Below are 26364 nucleotides of genomic sequence, written 5' to 3'. Positions count from 1 at the left end.
AGAGGTTCTGATAGTTTGTGTCTTCATTGTCGTTTTGTTCCAAAAAATTGGCGATTTCTTTCTTAATCTCATCTCTGACCCAGCTATCATTCAGCATAAGTTATTTAACTTCCATGTTTTTGTATGGGTATGCAGATTCCTGTTGTTACTCAATTCAAGTTTTATTCCATGATGGTCCGAGAAGATGCATGGAATATGCTCATCATCTTTAATCATCAGAGAAATGCAAATCAAAACTACTCTGAGATATCATCTAACTCCAATGAGACTAGCCTATATCACAAAATCTCAAGACCAGAGATGTTGGCGTGGATGCGGAGAAAAGGGAACACTTCTGCACTGCTGGTGGGAATGCAAATTAATACATTCCTTTTGGAAAGAGATATGGAGAACACTCAGAGATCTAAAAATAGATCTGCCATTCAATCCTGTAATTCCTCTGCTGAGCATATACCCGGAAGACCAAAAATCACAACATAACAAAGATATTTGTACCAGAATGTTTATTGCAGCCCAATTCATAATAGCTAAGTCATGGAAAAAGCCCAAGTGCCCATCGATCCACGAATGGATTAATAAATTGTGGTATATGTATACCATGGAATACTATGCAGCCTTAAAGAAAGATGGAGACTTTACCTCTTTCATGTTTACATGGATGGAGCTGGAACATATTCTTCTTAGTAAAGTATCCCAAGAATGGAAGAAAAAGTACCCAATGTACACAGCCCTACTATGAAACTAATTTGGGACTCTCACATGAAAGCTATAACCCAGCTACAACTTAACAATAGGGGGAAGTGGGAAAAGGGGAGGGGATGGGTAGAGGGAGGGGGATCGGTGGGATCACACCTGTGGTGCATCTTACAGGGGTATTTGTGAAACTTGGTAAATGTAGAATGTAAATGTTTTGGCACAGTAACTGAGATAACGCCGGAAAGGCTATGTTAACCACTGTGATAAAAATGTGTCAAATGGTTTATGAAGCGAGTGTATGATGCCCCATGATCATATCAATGTATACAGTTATGATTTAATAAAAAAAAAATAAATAAAAGAAAGTATATTCAGGGTGGCGCCTGTGGCTCAAAGGGGTAGGGTGCTGGCCCCATATGCTAGAGGTGGCAGGTTCAAACCCAGCCCCGGCCAAAAACTGCAAAAATAAAATAAAATAAAATAAAAAGTATATTCATAGTAAGAAGAATAGGAAAGAAATAGGCCCATGGCTCAGGGCCAATTAAATAACAGATAAAAATATTTCTCATGATTTGTAGGCATTTGCTTTCTCTGTCACAGAGAATACCTGAGAACTGAAATGTTCCTTAAAGCAAAGCTGAAGAACAGTGAAAATAGGTGCAGACACTGCAAACAAAGAAACACACTCTTAGAACAGATCCCTCTGCTACACAACCTCACTTTATCTCAGTGAAACTACTGCCTGTATCTTGTGTGTTCACACTGATTTCTTCAAGTAATCTCCCATTTTCTTTCCCATTAAGATGATTTGTAATCACCCAGTTTTCTTTGCCTTGGGATTTACAAACTTAAAAATGCTTTGCTTGCTTTGTTCCAATTTTCTGGTTCTTTTGCTTCATATCACTAAATGCAAAGGACTCTTTTCAGCCCTCAGCATACCATTCTTCCCACCAGATGACCATTTAACTTTGAGATAATACACATTTCTTCAGCCTCCACCCTGCCCCTTCTTCATCTTCTTGGGTATCTAGTGGTCCCAGCACTTTCTACTGAAAAGACTATTCTTTTCACCATTGAACTGCCTCAGCACCTATGCCAAGAGTCAACTGACCCTAAATGTAAGGGTTTATTTCCGGATCTCAGTTCTGTTCCACTCATCTATATGCTATGCCAGTACCATACTATCTCGTAGTAAGTTTTGAAATCAGGAAATGTGAATTCTCTAATTTTACTATTTTTCCCCAAGATAATTTTAACTATTCCAGATTCCTTATATTTCCATATGAATTATAGGATTGGCTTGTCATTTTGTGCAGAAAGCCAGCTGGTGTTTGAATCTGGTTGTCTGAATCTGTAGGTCAACGTGGAAACTACCATTTTAACAATACAAGTCTTTGCACCCAAGAATATGAAAAGTCTCCCCATTGATTTAGATTTTCTGTAATTTCTTATAACTATAAGTGTTTTATAGTTTTTAGTGCCAATGCTATTTTAAAAAATCTATTTTCTAATTGTCTATTCCTGGCATACAGAAGTACAGATGACTTTTTTTTGCATGAAGAGTGGGATTCCTCCAGTATAAAGGGAACCCAGGGACCACCTCGCTTGAGTGTCTTCAGTATACTGCCAAGTGGCACATGCCACTCAGTTACACAGATTTACAGATGAGACTACCCCTCTCTAAATATTCTTTCAATAGACAAATACCTTTTTAAAGAATCCCAGACAAAAAACCCAAAAAACAAAAAAAGGAAAACCTGGCAGAGCTGGTATAAGTTTTTTTAAGCTACCATAAAAGGTTTTTTTTAAAAAAAAAAAAAACAAAAACAAAAACACAAACAAACAAACAAACCCCCAGAAGTTAACATGGGGGCTGGGCATGATGGCTCATACCTGCAATCCTGGCACTCTGGGAGGCTAAGGCAGGAAGATTGCTTGAGCTCAGGAGTTCAAGACCAGCCTGAGCAACAGCAAGACCCCTATCTCTACTAAGAATGGAAAATTAGCCAGGCGTTGTGGTGGGTGTTTGTAGTCCCAGCTACTCAGGAGGCTGAGGCAGGAGGATCACTTGAGCCCAGGACTTTGAGGTTGCTATGATCTAGGCTGATGCCATGGCACTCTAGCCTGGGCAACAGAGTGAGATACTGTCTCAAAAAAACCAAAAAACAAACTGACACCCCCCCAAAAAAAGACCTATGGAGATTAGAAATATATTTATTACAGCTGCTATTAATTATTAACCTAAAGTGCTAGGTCCTAAGTTCTAGCTTATGTCAAAAAAATCCCAATAGTGTGCGTATAACATTTTTAAGTTTAATGTATATTATGGGCAACACACACATGCACAATAGAAAAAAGTCTGTGTCCTACTATAGAGACTGGGGTAGAGGAAACCCAGTAGTGGATAAAGGGTAGCCAGTTAGGAAGTCTCACTCTAGGGAACAGACTAGAGAAGGTTGCAACAAATGTGGAGAGAAATGGATGCATTTCAGATCAATATAATCTGGTACTTAATTAGATAAGGGAGTGGAGATTTCAAAAGGAGATGCCTCAGTTTCTGGGTAGAGGTAGTGCTACTGACTGAAACGGGAAAAACTGGGGAGGAACAGGTTTTTGGAGGAAACACAATAAATTGCCTTGAATGTGTTCAGCTTGAAAGACAACCAAGAGGGAGAGGCCAATTGCACTCTTACGTATATACCAAATAAAACACGTGCTTTGCTTATAATTGAATTATTTGGGCCAGGTGTGGTGGCTCACCCTATAATCCTAACACTCTGGGAGGCTGAGGCAGGAGGATCACTTGAGGTGAGGAGTTCGAGACCTGCCTGAACAAGAGCAAGCCCCCCCCTTCTCTACCAAAAATAGAGAAAAATCTGCCAAATGTGGTGGTGTGCAGCTATATTCCCAGCTACTTAGAAGGATGAAGCAGGAAGATCACTTGAGCCCAAGAGTTTGAAGTTGCTGTGAGCTATGATCACACCATGCACTTTACCAGGGTGACAGAGCAAGATACTGTCTTAAAAAAACAAAACAAACAACCCTCCCCCCAAAACAAAATTGCATTATACAGCAGGCAACCTATAAATCCATTAATAGTACAACGCATGAACTGTGACACATTCATAGAGATCACTGACAAAGCTACCACTACATGCAATAACATGAATTTATCTCAAAATAAGATAGAAGAGGCTGGGCGCAGTGGCTCACGCCTGTAATCCTAGCACTCTGGGAGGTTGAGGTGGGTGGACTGCTTGAGTTCACTTCTCGACCAACCTGAGCAAAATCGAGGCCCTGTCTCCGCTTGATCTTAGCCAAAAGGCCGAGAAGCAATAAGGCCCTGTCTCTACTAAAAATAGAAAAACCGAGGCAAGAGGATCGCTTGAGCCCAAAAGTTGGAGGTTGCTGTGAGCTAAGATGTCACAGCACTCTAACCAGGGCAACAGCTTGAGATATGTCTCAAAAAAAAGATGTAAGGAAAAAAATTAGTTGCAAGAATACATACTATGATTCCATATACATATTAGGATGTAATAAGAAACAAATATTTGATTTTCATCCCCACCTCCTGTCACAGAGTTCCTATAATTCTTATAATTTCCTGAGTGTTATGGTTGAGATGAACAGCTTGTATTCATAATAAGCACCTTTCAACCAAACCTGAGTTTAAGTCAATAAGGTGATCCTTGGAGGATGGTGGATGGTTGCCAGAGGAACAAATCTGTGATTGGAGGGTCAGAACTTTCAGCCCAACCTCTAACCCCCAATTTTTGTAGAGGCAAGAGGGGGCTGGAGATTGAGCCAATCACTAATGGTCAATGATTTAATCAACTGTGTCTATATAATGAAGCCTCCATAAAAACCCTGAACAGTAGGTTTAGGGGAGCTTTGGGTTGGTAAACACATCTACATGAGCAAGGAGAAATAACACGCCATAACTCCATATGGCCAGGTCCTCCTGATCTCAAGAACCTTAAAGATCTTACGTGTTACCTATGTACCTCTTCATCTGGCTGTTCATTTGTATCTTACATAATATCCTTTCAATAAACCAAGGATAGTATTCTATTTCTTTTTCTTTTTCTTTTTTTTTTTTTTTTGAGACGAGCCTCAAGCTATTGCCCTGGGTAGAGGCAACCTACCCAGCTCACAGCTCCCTCCAACTCCTGGGCTTAAAAGCGGTTCTCTTGCCTCAGCCTCCAGAGGAGCTGGGACTACAGGCGCCCGCCACAACGCCCGGCTATTTTTTGGTTATAGTTGTCATTGTTTGGCAGGCCTGGGTCAGATTTGCAGCTGCCAGCTCTGGTAGCCTTAGCTGTATGAGCTACCGGCGCCACCCCAAGTTCTGTCAGCTTTTATAGCAAATTTTCAAATGGAGAAGGGGTTGTGGAAATCTCCCAAATTGCAGCCAACACAGATATGTGGGTATTCTTTGGCTCATCATTTGGAACTGGTGTCTGAAGTGGGATGGCAGTTTTCTAAGACTAAGCCTTTGAATCTATGGAGTCTATACTAACTAGTAGTAATATCAGAGTTGATTAAACTGTAGGACTTGTGTTCTGCAGATGTCTGTAGAGAACTGGAAAACTGCTTGGTGTTGAAACCCATACATTTACTGTCAGAGGTATTTTAAGTAAAGACAGTTTTCCTTTACATATATAAAGTTAAAAAACAAGCATAATCTATGCTGTTCAAAATGAGGACAGCATTTCCTTTGGGGAAAGAGGAAGGGAGTAGGGGCTGGAAGGGAGCTTGAGGGGACTATGGAGCTGTTACTGCTCTATTCCTTGACCAGGTTCAGGGTGACATCAGTGTGCTCACTCTGATAATTCATCAAGCTGCAGACTTTGTTATTTTCTGGTGCATGTTATAGCTAGTAAAAATAACTGTCAATTTAAAAAAACCTGGTCATCTCATTCCCCAGGTTAAAATTCTTCAATAATATTCTGACACATGACATAACATGGATGGACCTGAGTACATTATCATGTGAAATATGCCAGTTGCAAATGGACACATATTGTATGATCCCACGTGTGTGAGGTACCTAGAATAGTCAAATTCACAGAGACAGAAAGTGGAAGGTGGCTGCCATGGGGCTTGGGGGAGACGGGGGAATGGAGACTTGTTTAACACATTAACTGCCATGTGAGTTGTATTTAACTTATGCTAGTTTTGGGCGGCGCCTGTGGCTCAGTCGGTAAGGTGCCGGCCCCATATACCGAGGGTGGCGGGTTCAAACCCAGCCCCGGCCAAACTGCAACCAAAAAATAGCCGGGCATTGTGGCGGGCGCCTGTAGTCCCAGCAACTCGGGAAGCTGAGGCAAGAGAATCGCTTAAACCCAGGAGTTGGAGGTTGCTGTGAGCTGTGTGAGGCCACGGCACTCTACCGAGGGCCATAAAGTGAAACTCTGTCTCTACAAAAAAAAAAAAAAAAAAAAAAACTTATGCTAGTTTTGAGCCCTGGGCCTCATGAAGCATAAATAACTCAAATGTCTCTTGACCTAATAAAACACCACAGCCCCATGGAAAAAAATGTTTTTACCTAGTGGTGTGGCCCCAAGGAAAAAAATTTTTCCTAGTGTGGCAGTCAATGTGTTAATGGGTATGAAGTTTCAGTTTTGTGAGAGGAAAATAGTCCTGGAGACTGGCTGAACAACAGTGTGAATATACTCAAAACCACTGAACTGTATGTACACTTAAAAACAGTTAAAATAGTATACTTTATGGTCCATGTATTGTGCTGCAATTAGAAATGTTAAAAACACCCAATAGTTTTCCACTCCTCTTAACATAATGTCTGAAACCTCAACATGGCCTGAAAGAACTAACCGACCCCTTCAACTCTACTGCACACCTCTCTCCCTTACTCTCTAGTTCCTCGAACACATCTAGCTTTGTTGGGTTTTGTCTGTTTGTTTTGAGACAGAATCTTACTTTGTCACCCTTGGTAGAGTGCTGTAGTATCACAGCTCACAGCAACCTGAAACCTTTGGGAACAAGCGATTCTCTTGCCTCAGCCTCTCAAGTAGCTGGGACTACAGGTGTCCGCCACAACATCTGGCTATTTTTAGAGACGAGGTCTTGCTCTGGCTCAGGCTGGTCTTGTGAGCTCAGGCAATCCACCCACCTTGGCCTCCCAAGTGCTAGGATTACAGGCATGAGCCACCGCGCCTGGCCCACATCAACTGTTTGTACTGCTTTGGTCTTTAAATACAGAGGATGTCGAAAAGATGTATACACTTTTTACGAAAGGAAAAAACTATATTAAAATTGCAATACTTAATGTTTCACTTCTGCAATTATAAGATGTGCTCAATGTGACGTGTACTCATCTATTGTAATACTGAATATATACCAATAACAAACTCAAACATGACTTGAATGCTGCAAGTTTAATATAGTTTTTCCTTTCTTAAAATATATATACTTTTTTTGGCACCCTTTGGGACATTTTTTACGTTCCCTTGGCCTGAAGTGCCTTCCTTTCTGTCCCCATTATTTAATATCTGCTCATGCTTCAACCTCAGCTCAAACATCATTTCTTCAGGGAAGCCTTGACCATCCTAGCCTGGGTCACTTATGCCACTGATGCTCCAGGCATCCTAATGCTTTTCTCAAGGGTATTATTAAATAATTACTTGTGCTATTTTATCTGTTTAATGTCTGTTTCCCCCACCAGACAGTGTAGATACAGGTGCTGACTCACCTTACCTCCCTAGAAAATGTTCAGGAACCTCTTGTCCTGCCTGGCATGCAGTAGGTACTTAATAATTATTTGATAAATGAATGCTTGAAGAAATTGTCCCTTAGGATTTCTGATCCAGGCAACAAAATGTAAATGAGAAACTGCATCACTGACAGTGACCTTTGAGGAGTCATAGAAAAGGAATGTTAGGAAACTAACCTGTATAAATAGCACTCAAATATTTACCAAACAATGAAGGTGAACTGTGCTAACAATGAAGCCACTGGGGTACAGCTAATCCTTAACCACATTTCAGAAATGATTATTGAAGGAACAGACAATGTGAAGAGAAAGTTATAATCACAGGGTGCTAGCACAGGTTTGCTGTGTGTGGTAGGCAAACTAATAGTTCCCACAAAGATGTCCATGTCCTGATCCCCAGGACCTGTGACCAGGTTACATTGAATGCCAAAAGGGAATGAAGGTTGCAGTGAAAGTAAGGTGAATAATCAGCTGTCTTTAGACCAGCTGTTCTCAACCTATGGTCAAGACCCCTTTGTAACAACGAAAATACATCCTGCATGTCAAATATTTACATTACGATTCATAACAGTAGCAAAATTACAGTTATGAAGCAGCAACGAAAATAATTTTATGGTTGGAGGTCACCACAACATGAGGAACTGTATTAAAGGATCGCAGCATTAAGAGGCATTAGGAAGGTTGAGAACCACTGCTTTAGATTCTTCCTGCACCATCTGGGTGGGCCCAATGTTGCCACACAGGTCTTTTAAATGTGGACGAGAGAAGAGAAAGTTGAAAAGAGAGATGTGAAGATGAAGGACACAGGCCAGGAAAATAAGCAGCTTCTACAAGCTGAAAAAGACAAGGAAATCGACTCTACCTTAGAGCCTCCAGAAGCAATGCAGTCTTGCCAACACCTTGATTATAGCCCAGTGAAATCCACTGGGACCTCTGACCTCCAAAACTGTAAAAAGTTAAATCTGTGTTGTTTTAAGCCACCTAGTTGTGGTCATTTGTTACAGTGGTAATAGGAAACTAATACACTATGGCTAAGCCATGAAACAGTCATTTCCTTTTTTGCCCTGGTTCCTGGCCTAGTCAAGCAGGAACAGAGTAAATATCTTCAAGTTTTCTCTACCAAAGCGTTTGATTACACGCTTTATGAGATCATAAGACAAAGAAATACATATTAAATGTCAAGTCAGTAAAATAAATTAAAAAACTGTGAAATGCTCACCTCCCAAGGGTGCTGATTAATGGAATAACTTCTATCATCCTAGGTTTTTAATAGAACACTACAAAAGGTCTGTCCATTCACTCTTCAGTACTTTAATCAATAACAACACAGGGATTCTTAATTTTGGGTCCATGGACCACTTGGGGCTTTAAGAGGCAAATGAACCTTCTAAACCTTATTAAAAGTTTTGTGTTCACCTACATAAATATTAATATGTATTTTTCTGCAGAAAGGTCTATAGCTTTAAAAGTCTTAAAGGGGATTTTTAAAACCCAGAAGGTTAAAAACCACTAATTTGGATAAAGATACAGAAAGCATGTTCATGACATTTATTAGTGACACAAGCAGCTAGAAAGTAAAGACTGTGAATGACACATTGGGATTCAAAAAATATCTTGAAAAGCTGAACAAACAGGCTGAATCTAACAAAGACAAAATTATACAGCTTAGGAGCAGCCTCTACGAAAGACTTGAAAGCTTTAATCAACAGCAAGCTCAGTATGAGTCAGTGATTAGGAATACCAAAATAACTTATATGACTTTAGGCATATATCCAGGAAGATGGATAAAAGTAGTTCCACTCTCTCTTGCACTAGCAAAATGAAACCTGCAATACTGTATTCACTTTGGGTCTTCCTTTTATATTAGTTTCCTGTGGCTATCATAACATTATAACAAACTTAAAAAGAAAATCCAAAAATAAGAAGTAAAAGCTGGTCCAGATGAGAAGAAATCAACAGAAGATCTCCAGATACACAGAAAACTGAGTGGAAGATCACCACTAAAAAAACCCCCAAAACACAAAAGCTCTGTATGAATAGAAACCAACCAAAACAATAATATTTAAATGGCTGGTAAAGAATTTTGAACATGGATTTTAAGGAAGCTCAATGAAGTACAGGAGAAAACAGAAACCCAACACAAAGAAACCACAAAAACAATGTAAGAAATGAATATAGAAATACAATTATTTTAAAAAATCAAGCAGAGCTTCTGGAAATGAAAAATTCATTCAAAGAAATACAAAACACAGTGGAAAGACTTAAGAACAGGCTAGACTAGGCAGAAGAAAAATACCTCAGAGCAAGGAAACAACATCTTTGAATTAAACAAGTCAGTCAAAAAGAAAGAACAAAAAAGTAAGAGAAACAAACAAAGCCTACATCCCTGAGGGTCAAAAAGAAAATACACAAAACCTATTTGAAGAAATACTGGAGGAGAACTTCCCAGTCTTGCTAGAAATCTGGACATCTAAGGCACTAGAAGCACAATAGGATTCATCATCAAGAGACATAACCATAACATACAGTCATGGGACTGGCCAAAGTTAACACAACAGAACTCCTATGAACAGTAAGGTGAAAGCATCATGTGGCCTAACAAAGGAAAATCCATCCAACAAACTGAAGACTTCTCAACTGAGACTTTACATGCCAGACGGGACTGGAGTCCCATTCTCAGTCTTCTCAAATAGAACAGACAGCCTAGAATTTTGTATCCTGCAAAACTAAGTTCCTTATCTGAGAGAGAAATGAAAACTTTCTCAGAATAGCAAATGTTGAGAGAAACTGTCAAGACCAGACCTGTGGAAAGTGTCAGATCAGCATTATAACTGATGAACACAGTAACACTCAGCAGAGTAAAACCATCCAAATACTCAAGTGTAGAGCCCAGACACCACAACGGCTCAAGAGCTAAAACAAAGCAATAAAGTTATACACAACAGGATGAATAGAAATCCATCCCACTTATCAATTCTTTCAATAAATGTGAATGGCTTGAACTTCCCACTTAAGAGACAAAGATTGCCTAAATGGATAAAAAAAATACAAGCCAAGTACCTACTGTCTCCAGGAAACACATCTTACCCACAAGGACTCATGCAGACTCAAGGTGAAGGGATGGAAACAATACTCCATGCAAATGGAAACCAAATGAAAGCTGTTGTGGCCATGCTCATATCCGCTAACATGGACTTAAAAGCAATAAAAATAAAGACAGATAAAGATGGTCATTATAGAATAATGAATTCAATTCATAAGAAGCTAGAACAATCCCAAATATCTATGCATTTAACACAGGTGCTCCCAGATTCATAAAGCAAATCCTACCTAATCTAAATAAAATGATAAATTGCAAGACAGTAATAGCCAGGGACTTCAACACTACACTGATAGGACAGACCTCAAAGCAGAAAATAAAACAAAAACAAAAATCAATAAACAGGACTCTAAAACAAACAGGTCTAACAAATATTTACAAAACATTCTACCCCCAAACTACTGAATGTACATTCTTTTTTTTTCTTTTTATTGTTGGAGATTCACTGAGGGTACAATAAACTAGGTTACACTGATTGCATTTGTTAGGTAAAGTCCCTCTTGCAATCGTGCCTTGCCCCCAAAAGGTGTGGCACACACCAAGGCCCCACCCCCCTCCCTAAGACTGATCACATCCTAAGCCACAAAACATGTCTCAAAAAATTAAAAAAAAAACCCCACATATCTTCTTAGACCACAGTGGAATAAAATTAGAAATCAATTCCAACAGAAACACTCAACTCTACACAAAGTCATGGAAATTAAACAAGCTACTCCTGGACAATCATAGGGTTAAGGAAAAAAAAAATTAAAATGAAAATCAAAAGATTTTTTTTTTTTTTGTAGAGACAGAGTCTTACTTTATGGCCCTCGGTAGAGTCCCGTGGCATCACACAGCTCCCAGCAACCTCCAACTCCTGGGCTTAAGCAAGTCTCTTGCCTCAGCCTCCTGAGTAGCTGAGACTACAGGCGCCCGCCACAACGCCCGGCTATTTTTTGGTTGCAGTTTGGCCGGGGCCGGGTTTGAACCCGCCACCCTCGGCATATGGGGCCAGCGCCCTACAGACTGAGCCACAGGCAGATTTTTTTAAACAAAAAGACAAAGAGGACACAAATTAACCAACATCTGTGAGATGCTGCAAAAGCAGTCCTAACAGAAAAATTCACAACCTTCAATGCCTTTGTCCAAAGACAGATCACCAATCAGTAATCTAATGAATTGTCTTAAGGAATTAGAAGAGAAAGAATAAACCAATCCTAAACCCAGCATTATAAAAGGAAGGTTAGAACAGAACTCAGTGAAAATGATTCCAAAAGAATTACACAGAAGATTAATAAAACAAAAAATTAGTTCTTTGAAAACATAAACAAAATTGACAAACTTCTTGTTCCAGAAACAAAAAAGGACCCTTATAAACTCAATCAGAAATGAAAAAAGGAGATACAACTGATACCACAGAAATACAAAATATCATCTCTGATTATGAAAATCTCTATGCATATCAACTTGAAAACACTAAGGAAATGGAAAAATTCTTGGAAACACACAACTTCCCTAAGCTCAATCAGGAAGAAACAACTGAACAGACCAATGTCATGTAACAAAATTTAAGCAGCAATAAAAAATCTTCCAACAGGCTGGGTAGGGTGGCTCACACCTATAACTTTAGCACTCTGGGAGGCTGAAGTGGGAGGTCCCTTGAGCTCAGGAGTTCAAGACCAGCCTGAGCAAGAGACCCCATCTCTATAAAAACAGAAAAATTAGCTGGGTGTTGTGGCAGGTGCTTATAGTTCCAGCTACTTGGAAAGCTGAAACAAAAGGATTGCTTGAGCCCAGGAATTTGAGGTTGCTGTGAGCTAGGCTAACACCAAGACTCTAGCCCAATGGTTCTCAACCTGTGGGTTGCGACCCCTTTTTAACAATGAAAATACACTGCAGCATTAGGAAGGTTGAGAACCACTGCTCTAGCCTATCACAAGAGACTGAAGCTCTGTTTCAAAGAAAAAAAAAAAAATCTAAAAAATTTTCCAACATTTCAAAACAGTCTTTTTACTGTCACAGTTCTGGAGGCCAGAAGTCCAAAAACCAAGGTGTTTGCAAGACTGGTTGTTTCTGGTTCAAGGAAGAAACCAAACCTGTCCTCTAGCTTCTGGTAATTGCAATCCTTGGTACTTACTCCCCGGTTGTGGCAGAGTAATCATCTCTGTCTACCTCCTCCTTCCCCCAGCCACCTTCTCTGCTTCTCTGTCTCTCTCTATAATCTTTCTCTCTTTTTATTAGGACATTAGTCATTGGATTTAAGGCCCACTGGAAACTTAGACGATCTCATCTTCCTTAACTAATTACATCTTCAAAGATTCTATTTCCAAATAAAGTCATTCTTTTTTTTTTTTTATTAAATCATAAACACATAGATCATGTATACATTATACAGTCACATTCTGAGGTTGTAAGTGGTCATGAATTTTTGCAAGACACCATTCAACCCCATTTTAGTCCATTGGAGCTGCTACAACAAAATAGCTTAGCTTGGGTAATTTATAAATAGCATCAGTTTATTTCTCACAGTTCTGGAAGCTGTGAGATCAAGGCTGGTGCCGATTCAGGGTCTGGTGAGGGTCCACTTCCTTATTCACAGATGGTGCCTTCCTCATATGAGAGGAAGGGTAAATATACGCCCTCCCTCCAACCTCTGTATAAGGGCACTATTATCCCATTAATGATGGCTCTGTCCTCATGACTCAATCCCTTCCTAAAGGCCCCACCTCTTAATACTATCTCATTGGTGATTAAGTTTCAACATACGAATTTGGAGGGGACACCAATACTCAGGCCACAGACATCCTTTAAGTGGGATATTAACAGATTTTACTATAATCAAAAGAAGTAGGGATACGAAGCCCAAAGGTTAGTCACTAGAGGACTTGAGTCGAACAAAGAAATTAATGACTGTATTAAATACCTGCACTTGACCTTAGCCAAAAGGCCGAGAAGCAATCTCTATTAAATACCTGAACCAATTTTTTTTCAGATGAAAAAGACTAACACTGTTTTCCAGAGACAAATGTGGCAGCTTTCTCTCACTGCATTTGTTCAAGCTTAAGCTGTACAATCATCTGATAGGAATGCTGAAGCCTCAGATGAGAGGCCAGACTTACTGATCACTGATGACCCTTAAATTCTAAGATTCTATATTTCCCCTCCCTTATCTCTCTAACTGACCATTTTATATAACTAAAGAACTTCTGTAAGATTCCACTAATACTGGTAACACTGTGTAGGGGAAAAGGAGGTAGAGATGGGTGGGATGCCAGCCAGAAGGTACACACTGCAAAGAAAACTCGAAGTCCAAGAACAGAAAGAATATCAGAATGGTTTCAAGTGAGCAAGAGTGAGATGGCTTGAGGGAGGGGGACACAGAGCCTGAAGCCAGCCCAAGCAGTGAGCACCTTAGATGGCACAGAAAATGCCCATTCTCAGGGTGACAGGAAGTCACTAATGGGGTTTCAGCAAGGAGTGAAATGCCCACGTGAACCTTCAAGATCATTCTGGCTACAGCCAGAGCCCAAGAAAGAGTAGGAAGTGACAGTTGCCTGAACTAAAATGGCAGCTGTGAAAATGGCACGAAAGATATGATATATTCTAAAGGTAAATTGTGGAAGATGGATTACATGTTGAGTGTGAGGAAAAGCAGCAAAGGATGACTACTAAGTTTGTTTAAATAACAAACAATGCCACTTCCTAAGGTGGGAAAAACTGGGGAGCAGTGGTATAGATTGGAAGGTTAAAAAAAAGTCAAAGCTACATTAGGAGCTTATGGATTTAGAGATGTCTTTGAGATATTTAAGATACCAAGTAGGCAAATGAATGTGTAAATCTAGAGCTTAGAGGAGAGGTCAAGGCCAAAATTAAAGGCACAGAAAAAGATCACAGGAGGCATGTGGAGAGAAAAAAAGTATTGTCTCAGTGGGTTGTCTTATTTCTTCATAAGAGAACATTTTTGGATTATTGGTCATTGTTAAGTGCCCATTTGGTTTTGCTTAAAGTGTATAAACTCAAACTTCAAGCAGCTGGGTTCTAGAACTTTGTTCCAGCAACATTCAGGTGCTTAGTTTGGGGGCATGGGGAAGGTGAATGGTGCATGGTTTACACAGGATGGAATTTTATAAAATGTTTTTGTAAATACAAAGTATTTTTAGAGGACCGAAGGAAAAGGGGTGATTATCAGTTAAGAATCATGGAATTACATACACCAAATAAGAAGAGAAGAGAGAAGGCAGAAGGGGGCAGAAAGGCAACTCACAGCTATCTGATGGGGATCAGGGAACAGGTGCACACTGTGTTCAATACAAAGAATACCACAAAAAGGAGGGAGGGAGTTGCCAGAGGAAAGAGAAACGCTACAAGCCAGACAACACAGGAGCTATTGCAATAAGTTAATGAAACAAAATCACTTAATTCACCAGTAGCCTTTCCTGATTTCATAGGAAGAGATCTCCTGAGTTTGTGCAGAATCCTAAATTCCACAGTATGTCAGTAGAGGCAGAGAAGAGCTCAGGTGTTGGAAAAGTAAGGAGCTTCTTCAAAGGAGAAAAAAAAAAAAATAGCAGACTCACCTGCAGTGAGCAGAAGAGAAAGAGTGGGAATCTTACTGTATGCACAGTAAACTCATCCAATGTCTACCATGAAGTACAACTGCCTCATCAATCCCACCTGCCCCTACCCCCATGGGCAACTACTTTCTACTAATAGTTTTTCTGGTGGCCTGCCCCCACAGTTCTACACTGGCTATAGCCACTATTTCTTGGCTTGTTGACTTTGGACATTATCTGTGGATACATGATGTCGTAAGTCAGAATTCTGCTCAATTATTCTTCTCCATCTCCCCTTTCTCCTCATTTTAGCATTTCATTGTTTTCCTCTGTGGCCAATTAAGCCTTTCTAGTTTCTGCAACTACAGACTATCCCTTAAATCTCCTTACCCCACATTCTTCTTTCTTTTCCATTCCTCCACCTTTGTTATTTATGTTTATATATTCTCAAGGTTTCTGCTCTGCACCTAGAATTAAGTCTTTAGCACTTTTAACTAAACTACTTTTCCTGGTTCATTCTAACAGGAAAACCAACAAAACCAGTAAAAACATTAACATAATAAGCAAATAAATGTTACAAAAAAGTCAAGTCCTGTACTAGGATCCCATTTTCTTTGCTAGGATTCACTAACTGCTCAAACTCATGCCATGTTTTGGCTTGCTTCCTATTTGGACCAAGTAGCCCTGGTCTAGAAAAACACGCCTTTTTCAATATATCCCTACTATCTTCCAGTTCCCTACTTATCCTAAGAAACGCTTGGGAATCATTCTTTTTTACTTAAAGCTAGGGAATTAAAAAGAAAAAAAGAGTCAACCTGCAAAGACTTACTTGTTCATGGTTATCCTTTTCAGAGAACATAACTTTCCCCCTTTGGTAGTGAAAATTAACAATAATTATTTTAAAATAGAGAACTATTTCTCATGACCTAATCTATATAACACAATCATTTTCATTTTTGCATATTACTCTGGGTCCTTGTCCACTGTAAATAAATTCAGCACAGTCATGGGTCAATCACCTTTTACTTTTGCAGCACATGCACAGCTTTCACAATGATCCCCTTTTATGGCTGTGTAACAGTCACTGAGTGGCTAGATCATCATTTATTTAACCCACTTGGGAAGCAGTATAAACAAGTGGTTACAATGTGGGCACTAAAGTCAGACCTGCAGGAAGGCCCAGCTCTGCCAAGTCCCCAAGGTTGCACAGCCACTGAGTCACCTCCCTCTCTTTAATTCACCCAACACTAATGACTCAGCACCACCCTATTATGTCCCAAGTGCCACATTAATCCCAGAATATACAAACAAGAGTGTACACAAGAGACAGGATCCCTACCCTCAGAAACAAACAAGAAAGTAGATATCTGATTTCCAATCATGTTAAGTGCTATAAAGAAAAAAGGCACTAAATGGGAGACCGGAGTGCTCTGAATTGCCTATCCACAGAGGGAGGGTAACAAGCCAGGGCTGTTACGAGGAGTAAATGCGACCCATATGAAATATTTAGCACCATTCCTGGTACACAGTACGTATCCAATCCATGTAAACTGAGAGCAAAACAAGAATTATCATCTTCTCATTATATTCTTTCCTCTTTTTTCTGTCAGTATAAATCCCACACTTTCTCAAGGCTGAGAAGTTTGATGTGTCTTTTTTATATCCATTTCTGCCCTCATATTCACGTTTTCGCTTAGCTCTGTGAACATAATTAGTGTTATTTGTAATGGCTGTTTTAACATCCTCATCTGGAATTCTGTCATTTATGTAATTTCTAGACCTTTTTCCAGTTATGGGTTATATTTTCCTATCTTTTTCCCATGCCTGGTAATTTTTGATTGAATGCTGGGGGGAGGGGTTGTGGAGGGAGGGCGGGGGGCAGCTGAATTTTTATATATTCCTTTAAATATTATTGGGTTTTTTTCTGGGACCAGTTAAGTGCAATCAGATATTTTTATGGTTTCTTTTTAAGGTTTGTCAGGAGAGTCTCAGGGTTAATTTGGCCTCAGTCCATGTACTGTGCATAAGAAGGTCTTTCTACTTTGATTAGCAACAGTAAGAACTATTCCAGCCTTGTGAGAACTCTAAAAATTTTTCCACCTGCCAACTTCTGGCCATTCTTCTTCCCAGCCTCTGGCAGTTTCTTCATGAAATTCACAGATTCATGCTAAACCAAACCTTCACAGGACTTTCCCCTCCCCACAGTGGCTCTCCTGTGCAACTCCCAGCTCTCCGGTATCCTAATCTTGGACATGCACACTGCATCAACCTCCAGAAGCTCTGAATGCCCTCTTCAACTCTGCAAGACCACCAGACTCTACAGAGGGTTCCTCCTTTCTCCTCTGCAGCCTGGAAACTTCAGGCAATAACCTGCAGTGTTGATAGGACTCCCTTGTTTATTTCCCTTTTCTTAGGGATCAATGTCCTGTGCTGCTTATTAACTGATTTCTAAAACTGCTATTTTATAAACAACTTAGGTTTTTGCATCAGCAAAAGTGGGAATGTAACCCAGTGCTCATCACTCTATTATGAGTGGAAGCAAAAATTCCCAAGTTTTTGAGTTAAAATTCCACTTTTTCTAAGAAACCTTTCTAGACAAATCCAAATGTGTTGCTGTTGTTCCTTTGGTCTCTATATCATTTACAATTTAGCACAAAAAACAGAGGCCCTATATAGTATGCTCTGTCCATTATTGCCCTCACCCCCTCCACTTGTCAATGCCATCAGTTTCAGTAGCAGACTAAGTCCCACAGGATTAAATGCAATTGCACATTCCTGTGGCTTGCTAGTGTCAGGTACAGTCTTAGGTGCTTGGCTAAAACAAAGACGACATTCTATCTAACTTCCAGAAGTTCACAGTTCGGGATAATTTAGGAATCAAATCTTCTCTAAGATAGTTTTTAAAGGAAAAGTATAGTGAACATTCAAAACTGAGATAATCAAACTTTTCCTTAAAGGGCCAAAGAGTAAATCTTTTAGATTTGCAGTCTCCTACAACCACTCAATTGTGGCTGTAGCAAAAAGCAGCTGCAGACAACATATAAACAAGTGGGCCTAGCTGTGTTCCAAGAAAATTACTTACAATAACAAGCTGTGGTCCCCTTTAGTTCTAAAGACCTCTGCTTCAGAACTAAATCCACCATAAGTTGAAGACAGCTTCCACCGACTTTTACAGCAGCATGTCCTAGTCGTACTACTCAGACAAAACTTATCTCAAGGCATCCGAGCTCTCCCAGATTGGAAATTATATACCATGTCTTCTGCATGCACCACAGGACTTGCAAAACACAAGGATGGAGCAGGTGCTTATTAAGTATTTTTTAATTTATTTCATTAGAAGTTGAAGCTGAAGGGCTCCTTTTGTTTTATTCAAAATTGCCTCCAACAGTAAAGAAACTACACTATTATAATTTATGGAAAATAATGAATGCCTAGTATTTGAAAAATAACATAAGGCTGACAAAACAAACAAATGCTAATGGTCTCGAAAAACCCAATAGTTTCATTTTGTAAATAAATCAAGATTACTATACTTTAGAGAACTAGCCCTGAAGACTCTTCATTCATCCCACTGATGTGGACATGGCTGGATTTCCTCTTTTGTGAATTGTGTAAAGAAAGGATTCAGAAGCACATCAAAATAAATGCCTTTTCTTATAGCTTCTCTCTTTTTAAACAAAACTCTCATTACCTTGCTTAGGCAGGCACCTTATTCAACACAACTGCCACTGAATAACTCATGATTACTGTCAAAATTCTAATCCATCTAGAAAAGACATAGATTTAATATGCTGAAGATACTTTTAATTGTTTGATCAAAAAGGTCTCACAAAACGAATGCCAACGATGTTTAATGTTTAATTGCTGCATATTATGTGTATAAGTATGTACACAGGCACACTCTCCCAATATGACTGGTTTGAAAAGACCACCACTATCTTTATTTATTTCTTTTTATTGTTAAGTCATAGCTGTGTACATTAGTGCAATCAAGGGGTACAATGTGCAGGTTTCATATACAATCTGAAATATTCTCATCAAACTGTTCAAAGTAGCCTTCATGGCATTTTCTTAGTTACTGTATGTAGACATTTGTATTCTGCATTTAGTAAATTTCGCCTGTACCCATTCTAAGATGCAGCCATCTTAGATGTGGCCCCACCCATTACCTTCCCTCCACCAAAACCTCTCCCCTCCCTTCCCCTTCCTTGACCCTTTTCCCATAGTCACCACTATCTTTAAATGGTATATTTTGGCAGATTTGTCTTATTACTAGGTAGAGGAATCTTAGATGCTATTTAGTCTAACCTTCTTTCAAATGAAGAGTTTCCTTTTAAACAATCAAAATGATGCTTTCTCTGTGGTTTGTTCATCTCTTAAAACTAGTATTCAGAGCTAAACATAAACTGAAGGTGCATGTTTTAGCCTACATGAAGTGGGACTGGTGCTGCCTTAGATGCAGATTCCCAAATGCAGCACAAGACTAGACACGGCAAAGTCAGAAACAGCTCATACATAAGCTTTGCTTAGCTAGTGACATCATAGCCAAGCCTCATCTCCCTCAAGGCGGGTGATTTTTTTTTTTTAAAAACCAAATTCAGGGGTGGCGCCTGTGGCTCAGTCGGTAGGGTGCTGGCCCCATATACCGAGAGTGGCGTGTTCCCCCCGCTGAACTGCAACCAAAAAATAGCTGGGCGTTGTGGCGGGCACCTGTAGTCCCGGCTACTTGGGAGGCTGAGGCAAGAGAATCGCCTAAGCCCAGGAGTTGGAGGTTGCTGTGAGCTGTGTGATGCCATGGCACTCTACCGAGGGCCATGAAGTGAGACTCTGTCTCTACAAAAGGAAAAAGAAAAAAAAAAAAAAACAAATTCAGTACTATATATTTCTTCCTATGAACTTCTTTTGTTAGCTCTAGTCCATCATTCCACATGTTGAGATCTTTGGAATCCTGACCCTGTCATCAACTATATCAGTTAAATATACCACGTCTTTACCAAAATCACCCGCATGGCAATCAAAGATCTTCACAATACAAAGAACAGCAGGAAGAAAAATTGGGGTATAGGGCGGTGCCTATGGCTCAAAGGAGTAGGGCACCAGCCTTGTATGCCGGAGGTGGCGGGTTCAAACCCAGCCCCAGCCAAAAACTGCCAAAAAAAAAAAATTAGGGTATAGATAACATTTCTGAGAAGCCTCTGTTTCTCTTAACAGAGAAATGGGATGACAGCAACAGAAGGATTTGGTGGGGAGATTGAGTGGCTTTTTAAAACATTCTAATATTGGGTGGCTCCTGTGGCTCAGTGAGCAGGGCGCCGGCCCCATATACCGAGGGTGGTGGGTTCGAAGCCAGCCCCGGTCAAACTGCAACAACAAAAAAAAAATAAAAAAGAACCATTCTAATATTTACATGCTAATGGAAATCATCCACAAATGAAGGAAAAACACACTATGTAACACATCTTCAAAGCTCTAAGTTCAATATAATTTATTGTATATATCTCCTCTTTCTTCTTTCCTGGTTATTTAACTTATGTCAAAATTTGGTTTTGAGAGCCTCCAGCTCTTTGTGAATTCTCCTTCTGAATGTTCAGCATTCTTGCTCCCAGGATCATATATACACTTTTTCTCTGAATATTTTCAAATCTCTATGTCTGAAAGCCCTTGCTTTTGCCATTATGAATTCTAACATAACCCCTTTTATCCAAATTCCTATTTCGCATCAATCTTCTGCACTGCTTATGAGCAGTTCTAAAACCAATTACAGGTTCATCTAATAGGACCACTTTTTAAAAATATAAAAAACAAAGATTCTTTTTTTTTTTTTTTTTGAAATTTATTGCATCCCTACAGTCAGCAAGTTAGCAGAAAAGGTTTATCGTTGGGTCAAATTATTCTCTAAGGCTGAACAACCTATCCTGAACATTTCTATTCAAAGCAATTCTTTCCACCAGAACATCTACATACATAATCACATCATCAACATAGAGCCTTCTCCTCTCCCAAGCCCTACTCTGTGCCCAAACAAGAAGTTAGTGTGCATATACATAAAAAGCACATTTACAACATCTGCTCCATAGCAAACACTAGCAAGTATGCTCTGCAAAGGTATTAAAAGTTTTATACCTAAGAGGCCGGGCCCAGTGGCTCACACCTATAATCCTAGCACTCCTCTAGCACTCTGGAAGGCCTTAGGCAGGTGGATTGCTTGAGCTCAGGAGTTGGAGACCAGCTTGAGCAAGAGTGAGACCCTGTCTCTAACACTAGCTGGGCTTTGTGGCAGGCGCCTGTAGTCCCAGATACTCAGGAGGCTGAGGCAAGAGTATCACTTGAACCCCCAAGAGTTTGAGGTTGCTGTGAGCTGACACCACAGTACCCTACCCAGTGCAACAGAGTGAGACTCTGTCTCAAAAATTTGTTCCTAGTTCTAAGTTTACTGTTTAAGTAGTAAAAAAGCAACTGTAAATCTGTGCATAAACACAAGACAGACTCTTTTCAAAACTCAGTTTCTAAGAATGAATTCTCTATCAGTTAAAATACAAAAATTGTAAGCCCCCTCAAAAATGTATCTCTACTCATCAGAGCATTTCACTTAACCACAAAGATATTATTTTCAGAGTACAGCACTTGTTTATGAAGTACTCCATAAAGTGTACTATGTAAAGTGTGACGTTTTTCAAAATGTACTTTTTTTTGGGGGGGGGGGGTGAGGGGAGGCAGGCAGAGTCTCACTCTGTTCCCCAGGATAGAGTGCAGTGGAGTCAGCCAGTTCACAAACTCCTGTGTTCATGCGATCCTCCTGCCTCAGCCTCCCAGCCTAATTTTTCTATTTTTAGTAGAGATAGGGTCTCCCTCTTGCTCAGGCTGGTATTGAACTCCTGACCTCAAGGGATCCTCCCCCCTTGGCTCCCCACAGTGCTGGGATTACAGGATTGAGTCCTGCCCAACCCAAAATATCAAAGAGTCTAATAAAAAATTGCCAGTTTGCCCCTTTAAAAGTACAGGACAAATAAATCTTATTCAATAATTCACACATGCCTACCTTTGTAATTCACATATGTAGTAGTAGTGCTGCAAAACAGCAAACTTACTAATTTCACAAATCAAGATTTAAAATGAGGCTCTGGGTCCATAGCTCAGTGGTTAGGGTGGCGACCACATACACCGGGGTTGGTGGGTTCAAACCCGGCCCAGGCTTGCTAAACAACAATGACAACTACAACAACAACAAAATAGCCAAGTGTTGTGGTGGGCACCTTTAGTCCCAGCTACTTGGGAGGCTGAGGAAAGAGAATCGCTTAAGCCGAAGAGTCTGAAGTTGCTGTGAACTGTGACACCACAGCACTCTACCCAGGGCAACATGAGACTCTGTCTCCAAAAAAAAAAAAAAAGATTTAAAATGAGCCATCATTTTTTTTTTTTTTTTGTAGAGACAGAGTCTCACTTTATGGCCCTCCGTAGAGTGCCGTGGCCTCACCCAGCTCACAGCAACCTCCAACTCCTGGGCCCAAGTGATTCTCTTGCCTCAGCCTCCCAAGTAGCTGGGACTACAGGCGCCCGCCACAACGCCCGGCTATTTTTTGGTTGCAGTTTGGCCGGGGCTGGGTTTGAACCCGCCACCTTTGGTATATGGGGCCGGCGCCCTACCGACTGAGCTACAGGCGCCGCCCAAATGAGCCATCATTTTAAAGCTCTAGGAAAACTATAAAGTTCTTTTGTTTTTACATTTGTACCAAACACCTAACCTCAAGATGAAGTTTCATAAATTTCACATTATTGACTATAGCTGTTTTTGAGCCAGGAATCTGCCTCATTACTTTCATGTTTGTGTAATTTGAACATCACTTTGCTTGATATCAACACACAATAAATCCTCAATAAATACCAAGAACTCAATTCAAAATTATAAGCACATAAAGAGCATAGGAATGAAATATTTTTCCTAAAAGTAAAAGAAACTTTGAAACTCACTAAAACGATACTATAACGTGAAATACCCAAATATTGTTACAATTTCAAACCATTATTTTAAACATGAATAATTTTACAGATTTCTATCACCATTCTTGCTTTTAAAATACATTTCAAAGTTCCTACTGCAAAAGCAGAACACCTTGGATTTCACATAAACCCACAGGCTTAGAAACAATTTGTAGGTAGCCTAACTTATAAAAACTTTTTATGTTTTCTCACTGCTGTTACCCTTCCTTCTTCAGTAGTTCCTTGATTGGTGATGACAGTAGGATTCAATTAGTATTTGTTGAACTGAAAGATCTCATGTGTGAATACTCCTTGGTACAAAGCCAGACTCAGATTACCTATAGCAGCGGTTCTCAACCTGTGGGAACTGTATTAAAGGGTTGAGCATTAGGACAGTTGAGAACCACTGACCTGTAGGATAGATACCACCACCAACACCAAGAGAAAACCTGAAGCAAACTCATTTTGGAACCAGGTGGGAAACGTACAAAATGACCACCCTTGAGAATCAAGGAAAGAAAGAAACTCGGAGGAACTGATCTCACACTCAAATCTCCACACACTGTACAAATTTGTTCATTTTGCCGCAGTGTCTAAAACTCCACCAATAGAGATTTCTTTAGGTTAACATATCTCCTCTTTTCAGAATTAAGCAACCATTTAAATCGGTCAAAAACCTGAAGAGATAAGTACTCCATCATTCCAGTTTACATGAAGGAACTGAGGCTATGCAGAATTACTTTTTCCAATGTCACACAGGCATATAGCACAGGTGTGACTCAGAACCTTTACTCCTATAATGCTCTTCCCATATGAAGACTAGCCTTCACCCACACATCCGTTCACGTCAGCTAGCTTCCAATTCTCTTCTATTGAAACACCTAAAATAGCTTTGCTTTCTCAAAGATATGGGAGTTTTTGTTTGGGGTGGGAGGTAAGCAACAAGTAATTTAAGCATATTGGGAACACTTTGGAGGCAACAATCCAAAGTTAAGGCTATGGATTTGTGGTGCTTGAGGGAACCAAGCCTCCCTCAAAGACAAACCAGAGATTTCAAAACACTGCACAGGGCCAGCTCTTGCTCCAGAACTGCTTGCCTCTCTTCCTCTTTCTCCTCTTCCACGTGACTCCATGGTTTCCCCCACCAGAAAATAGGCTACCATTGTTATTGTCATAGTTTGCAGACATTATGCATCCCAACCACAGTGACTGGCACAGAGCAGGCAGACAAACGTTTACTGAATGAACCCAAGACAAAAGTTGTTTCTATGGCCAAGATGGGATCTTGACTGCCATTTTTAACAAAGTGGAGATGAAAAATGCACATTAAGGTGAAAAACTTCGAAAAGCCTAGTCTCTCTCTAACATTAGAGATAAGCTACACAAAAAGCCTTCTGTGATTCCTTTTTCCCAGCCCGATTACTTCAAAGAAGAAACAGCTTAGTACTTTAGCACACAAATACAGATCTCAGAAGGGCACGATATGTTAATATTTTAGAGTATAAAAACAAACACCATTACCTTATTTAGGTTGCCTAGCTTAGGTCATCCTAATATGAACAGCAGTGAAAAAAAAAAAAAAAATCTTTCAGCTTTCTCAGGATGAGAATGCGGTGGTGAACATTTCCCAAAAGTTCCAAGTGGGCCAAAACCCCCCAAAATCATATTACGCAATGTGGAAAACATTTCCTTAAAAATATGATATACATATATGTATGTTTTACACCGAATAATTAAACAGAACCCCGCTTTATTAAAAAAAAAAAAAAGAACAAGACGTTAAGGCAAACGGTTTCAAAGACAATTCTTGAAAATTTTAGCTATTTCCTTCTTGGTTGTCAACTGTAAACTGAACGAAGACTTCGTTAGTAGTTCCAATTAGCATCAGATTATTCATAATGTGAAAATTTCAGGCGTCAAATTACAAAAACCACGGGGGCAGAACAAGAGCCAAAAGCAACAGGGAAGATGCCCATTTTCTCCTACCCACCGCCCCATGACCATTTAAGAAAAATGGCATGTTTTTTCCACCAGAAAAAGATCTCAGACTTGGAGATCCAATCCAGGGTTAGGTCCTCGATTTCGGGAACAAACTGCAGATTCCAAAACACAGGTTGCGATCTCATCCACCATGAATTAGTTTTGCACTCTTGCACCACCTCCTTTGTCTAGCTGTCCCTACAAACTCGCAGTTCAATGCCCTCCAGTAAAAAGCTACTTAAACGAAAAAAGAACGTTCCAAGTCTTTCTTAAAAGAAGGGGGAAAACCCAATACCGCCTCTGGAGCCTCGTTCCCAGACACGAGCAGGCCGGCTCTACACCACAGAACCCCTACCCTGCCGGGGCGTCTGCCGAGCGGCGCACCGCGGCCAGTCCGCACCGGGGCCGGGGGCCGGGCCCGCCGCGCATCCCAGGCTGCCCTTTCCCCGGCCCCAAACTCACCTCCGTGCAGGGGCAGCGGCGCCAGCACCTGACCGCGCACCTCGGCCTTGGGCGAGTCGAGCCCGTAGCGCCCGCGGTCGATGCGGAACGTGAGCGGGGCACCGCGGCCGGGCTCCTGCACCGTCACGTTGATGAGCGCTGTGTAGTACTCTTGGCTCGCGTTGTCCGCCCGCGCCGGCCACAGGCTGCAGGTCAGCAGTGTGAGCGCCACGAGCCGGGCCAGGCCCGCCCGCGCCGCGCCGCTCATCGTCCCTCCGGCAGCCGTCGCTGCCGCTCGCGGACGGGGCTCTGGGGCCGGCTCCGAGAGGCGGGGCGGGCGCGGCTGGGGCTGCGGCGGGAACGCGCGCGCGCGGCCTGTGCGGGCGCGAGCACGAGCACGGCTGTCCTCGGCGCCGCGACCCCGCCGCCCGCCGCCCTCACGTCCGCGGTCGGCTTGCGGGGACGCGCCCATCGGTCCCTCGCCCAGGACCGCGGTTCAGGCCGCAAGCGGTCGTTTACTCGGGGTCCCACAAGAACTAAGGGGGGTGGCCCTCTCCATCCCTCTGAGAGGGGGCCGCCTCGCCCGGATGCGGCGGGGGTATAGAGGGTCAGCTCTGTGAGTATGCGCCCCAAGATTAGCCTCAAGCGAACGATCTCGTCCGCTCGGCTGGCGCCGCCGGCGCGCCGCCGCCGCCGCCCCGCCCAGCCGACTTGACGGCAACGCGCAGGCCTGAGGCGCAGCTCCGCCCCGCGCGCATGCGTGCAAGACGTGCCCGCTCCCGCCTGCCTGCACGAGGGTCCGAGGGGACCACTAGCCTTTTGCACCCGCGCTCGATCCTGTTTGTTTGGCAGGGGTGACAGTCAGTGGGCTTAGAGCCCAGGAGCTTTCCAATAGTGTATGGAAA

At 41.3% G+C, this 26364-nt stretch overlaps 1 protein-coding gene across 2 annotated transcripts in view; it reads right to left on the bottom strand.

Annotated features, from left to right (window-relative positions):
* Positions 1–26147, bottom strand: part of RNF130 (ring finger protein 130) — a 105891-nt gene extending 79744 nt beyond the window's left edge. For both annotated transcript variants that reach the window (XM_053566595.1, XM_053566596.1), the window contains exon 1: positions 25481–26147. In XM_053566595.1, coding sequence (XP_053422570.1) covers positions 25481–25931 — 451 coding nt within the window. In that variant the 5' untranslated portion in view covers positions 25932–26147. The remainder of the gene's footprint in view (positions 1–25480) is intronic.
* Between the last annotated feature and the right edge of the window lie 217 nt (positions 26148–26364).

This window comes from Nycticebus coucang, chromosome 17 (assembly GCF_027406575.1).
Source record: "Nycticebus coucang isolate mNycCou1 chromosome 17, mNycCou1.pri, whole genome shotgun sequence".
NCBI lineage: Eukaryota > Metazoa > Chordata > Mammalia > Primates > Lorisidae > Nycticebus > Nycticebus coucang.
The sequence above is the reverse complement of the archived record's forward strand: the minus strand, read 5'-3'. Positions and strand labels throughout refer to the sequence as shown.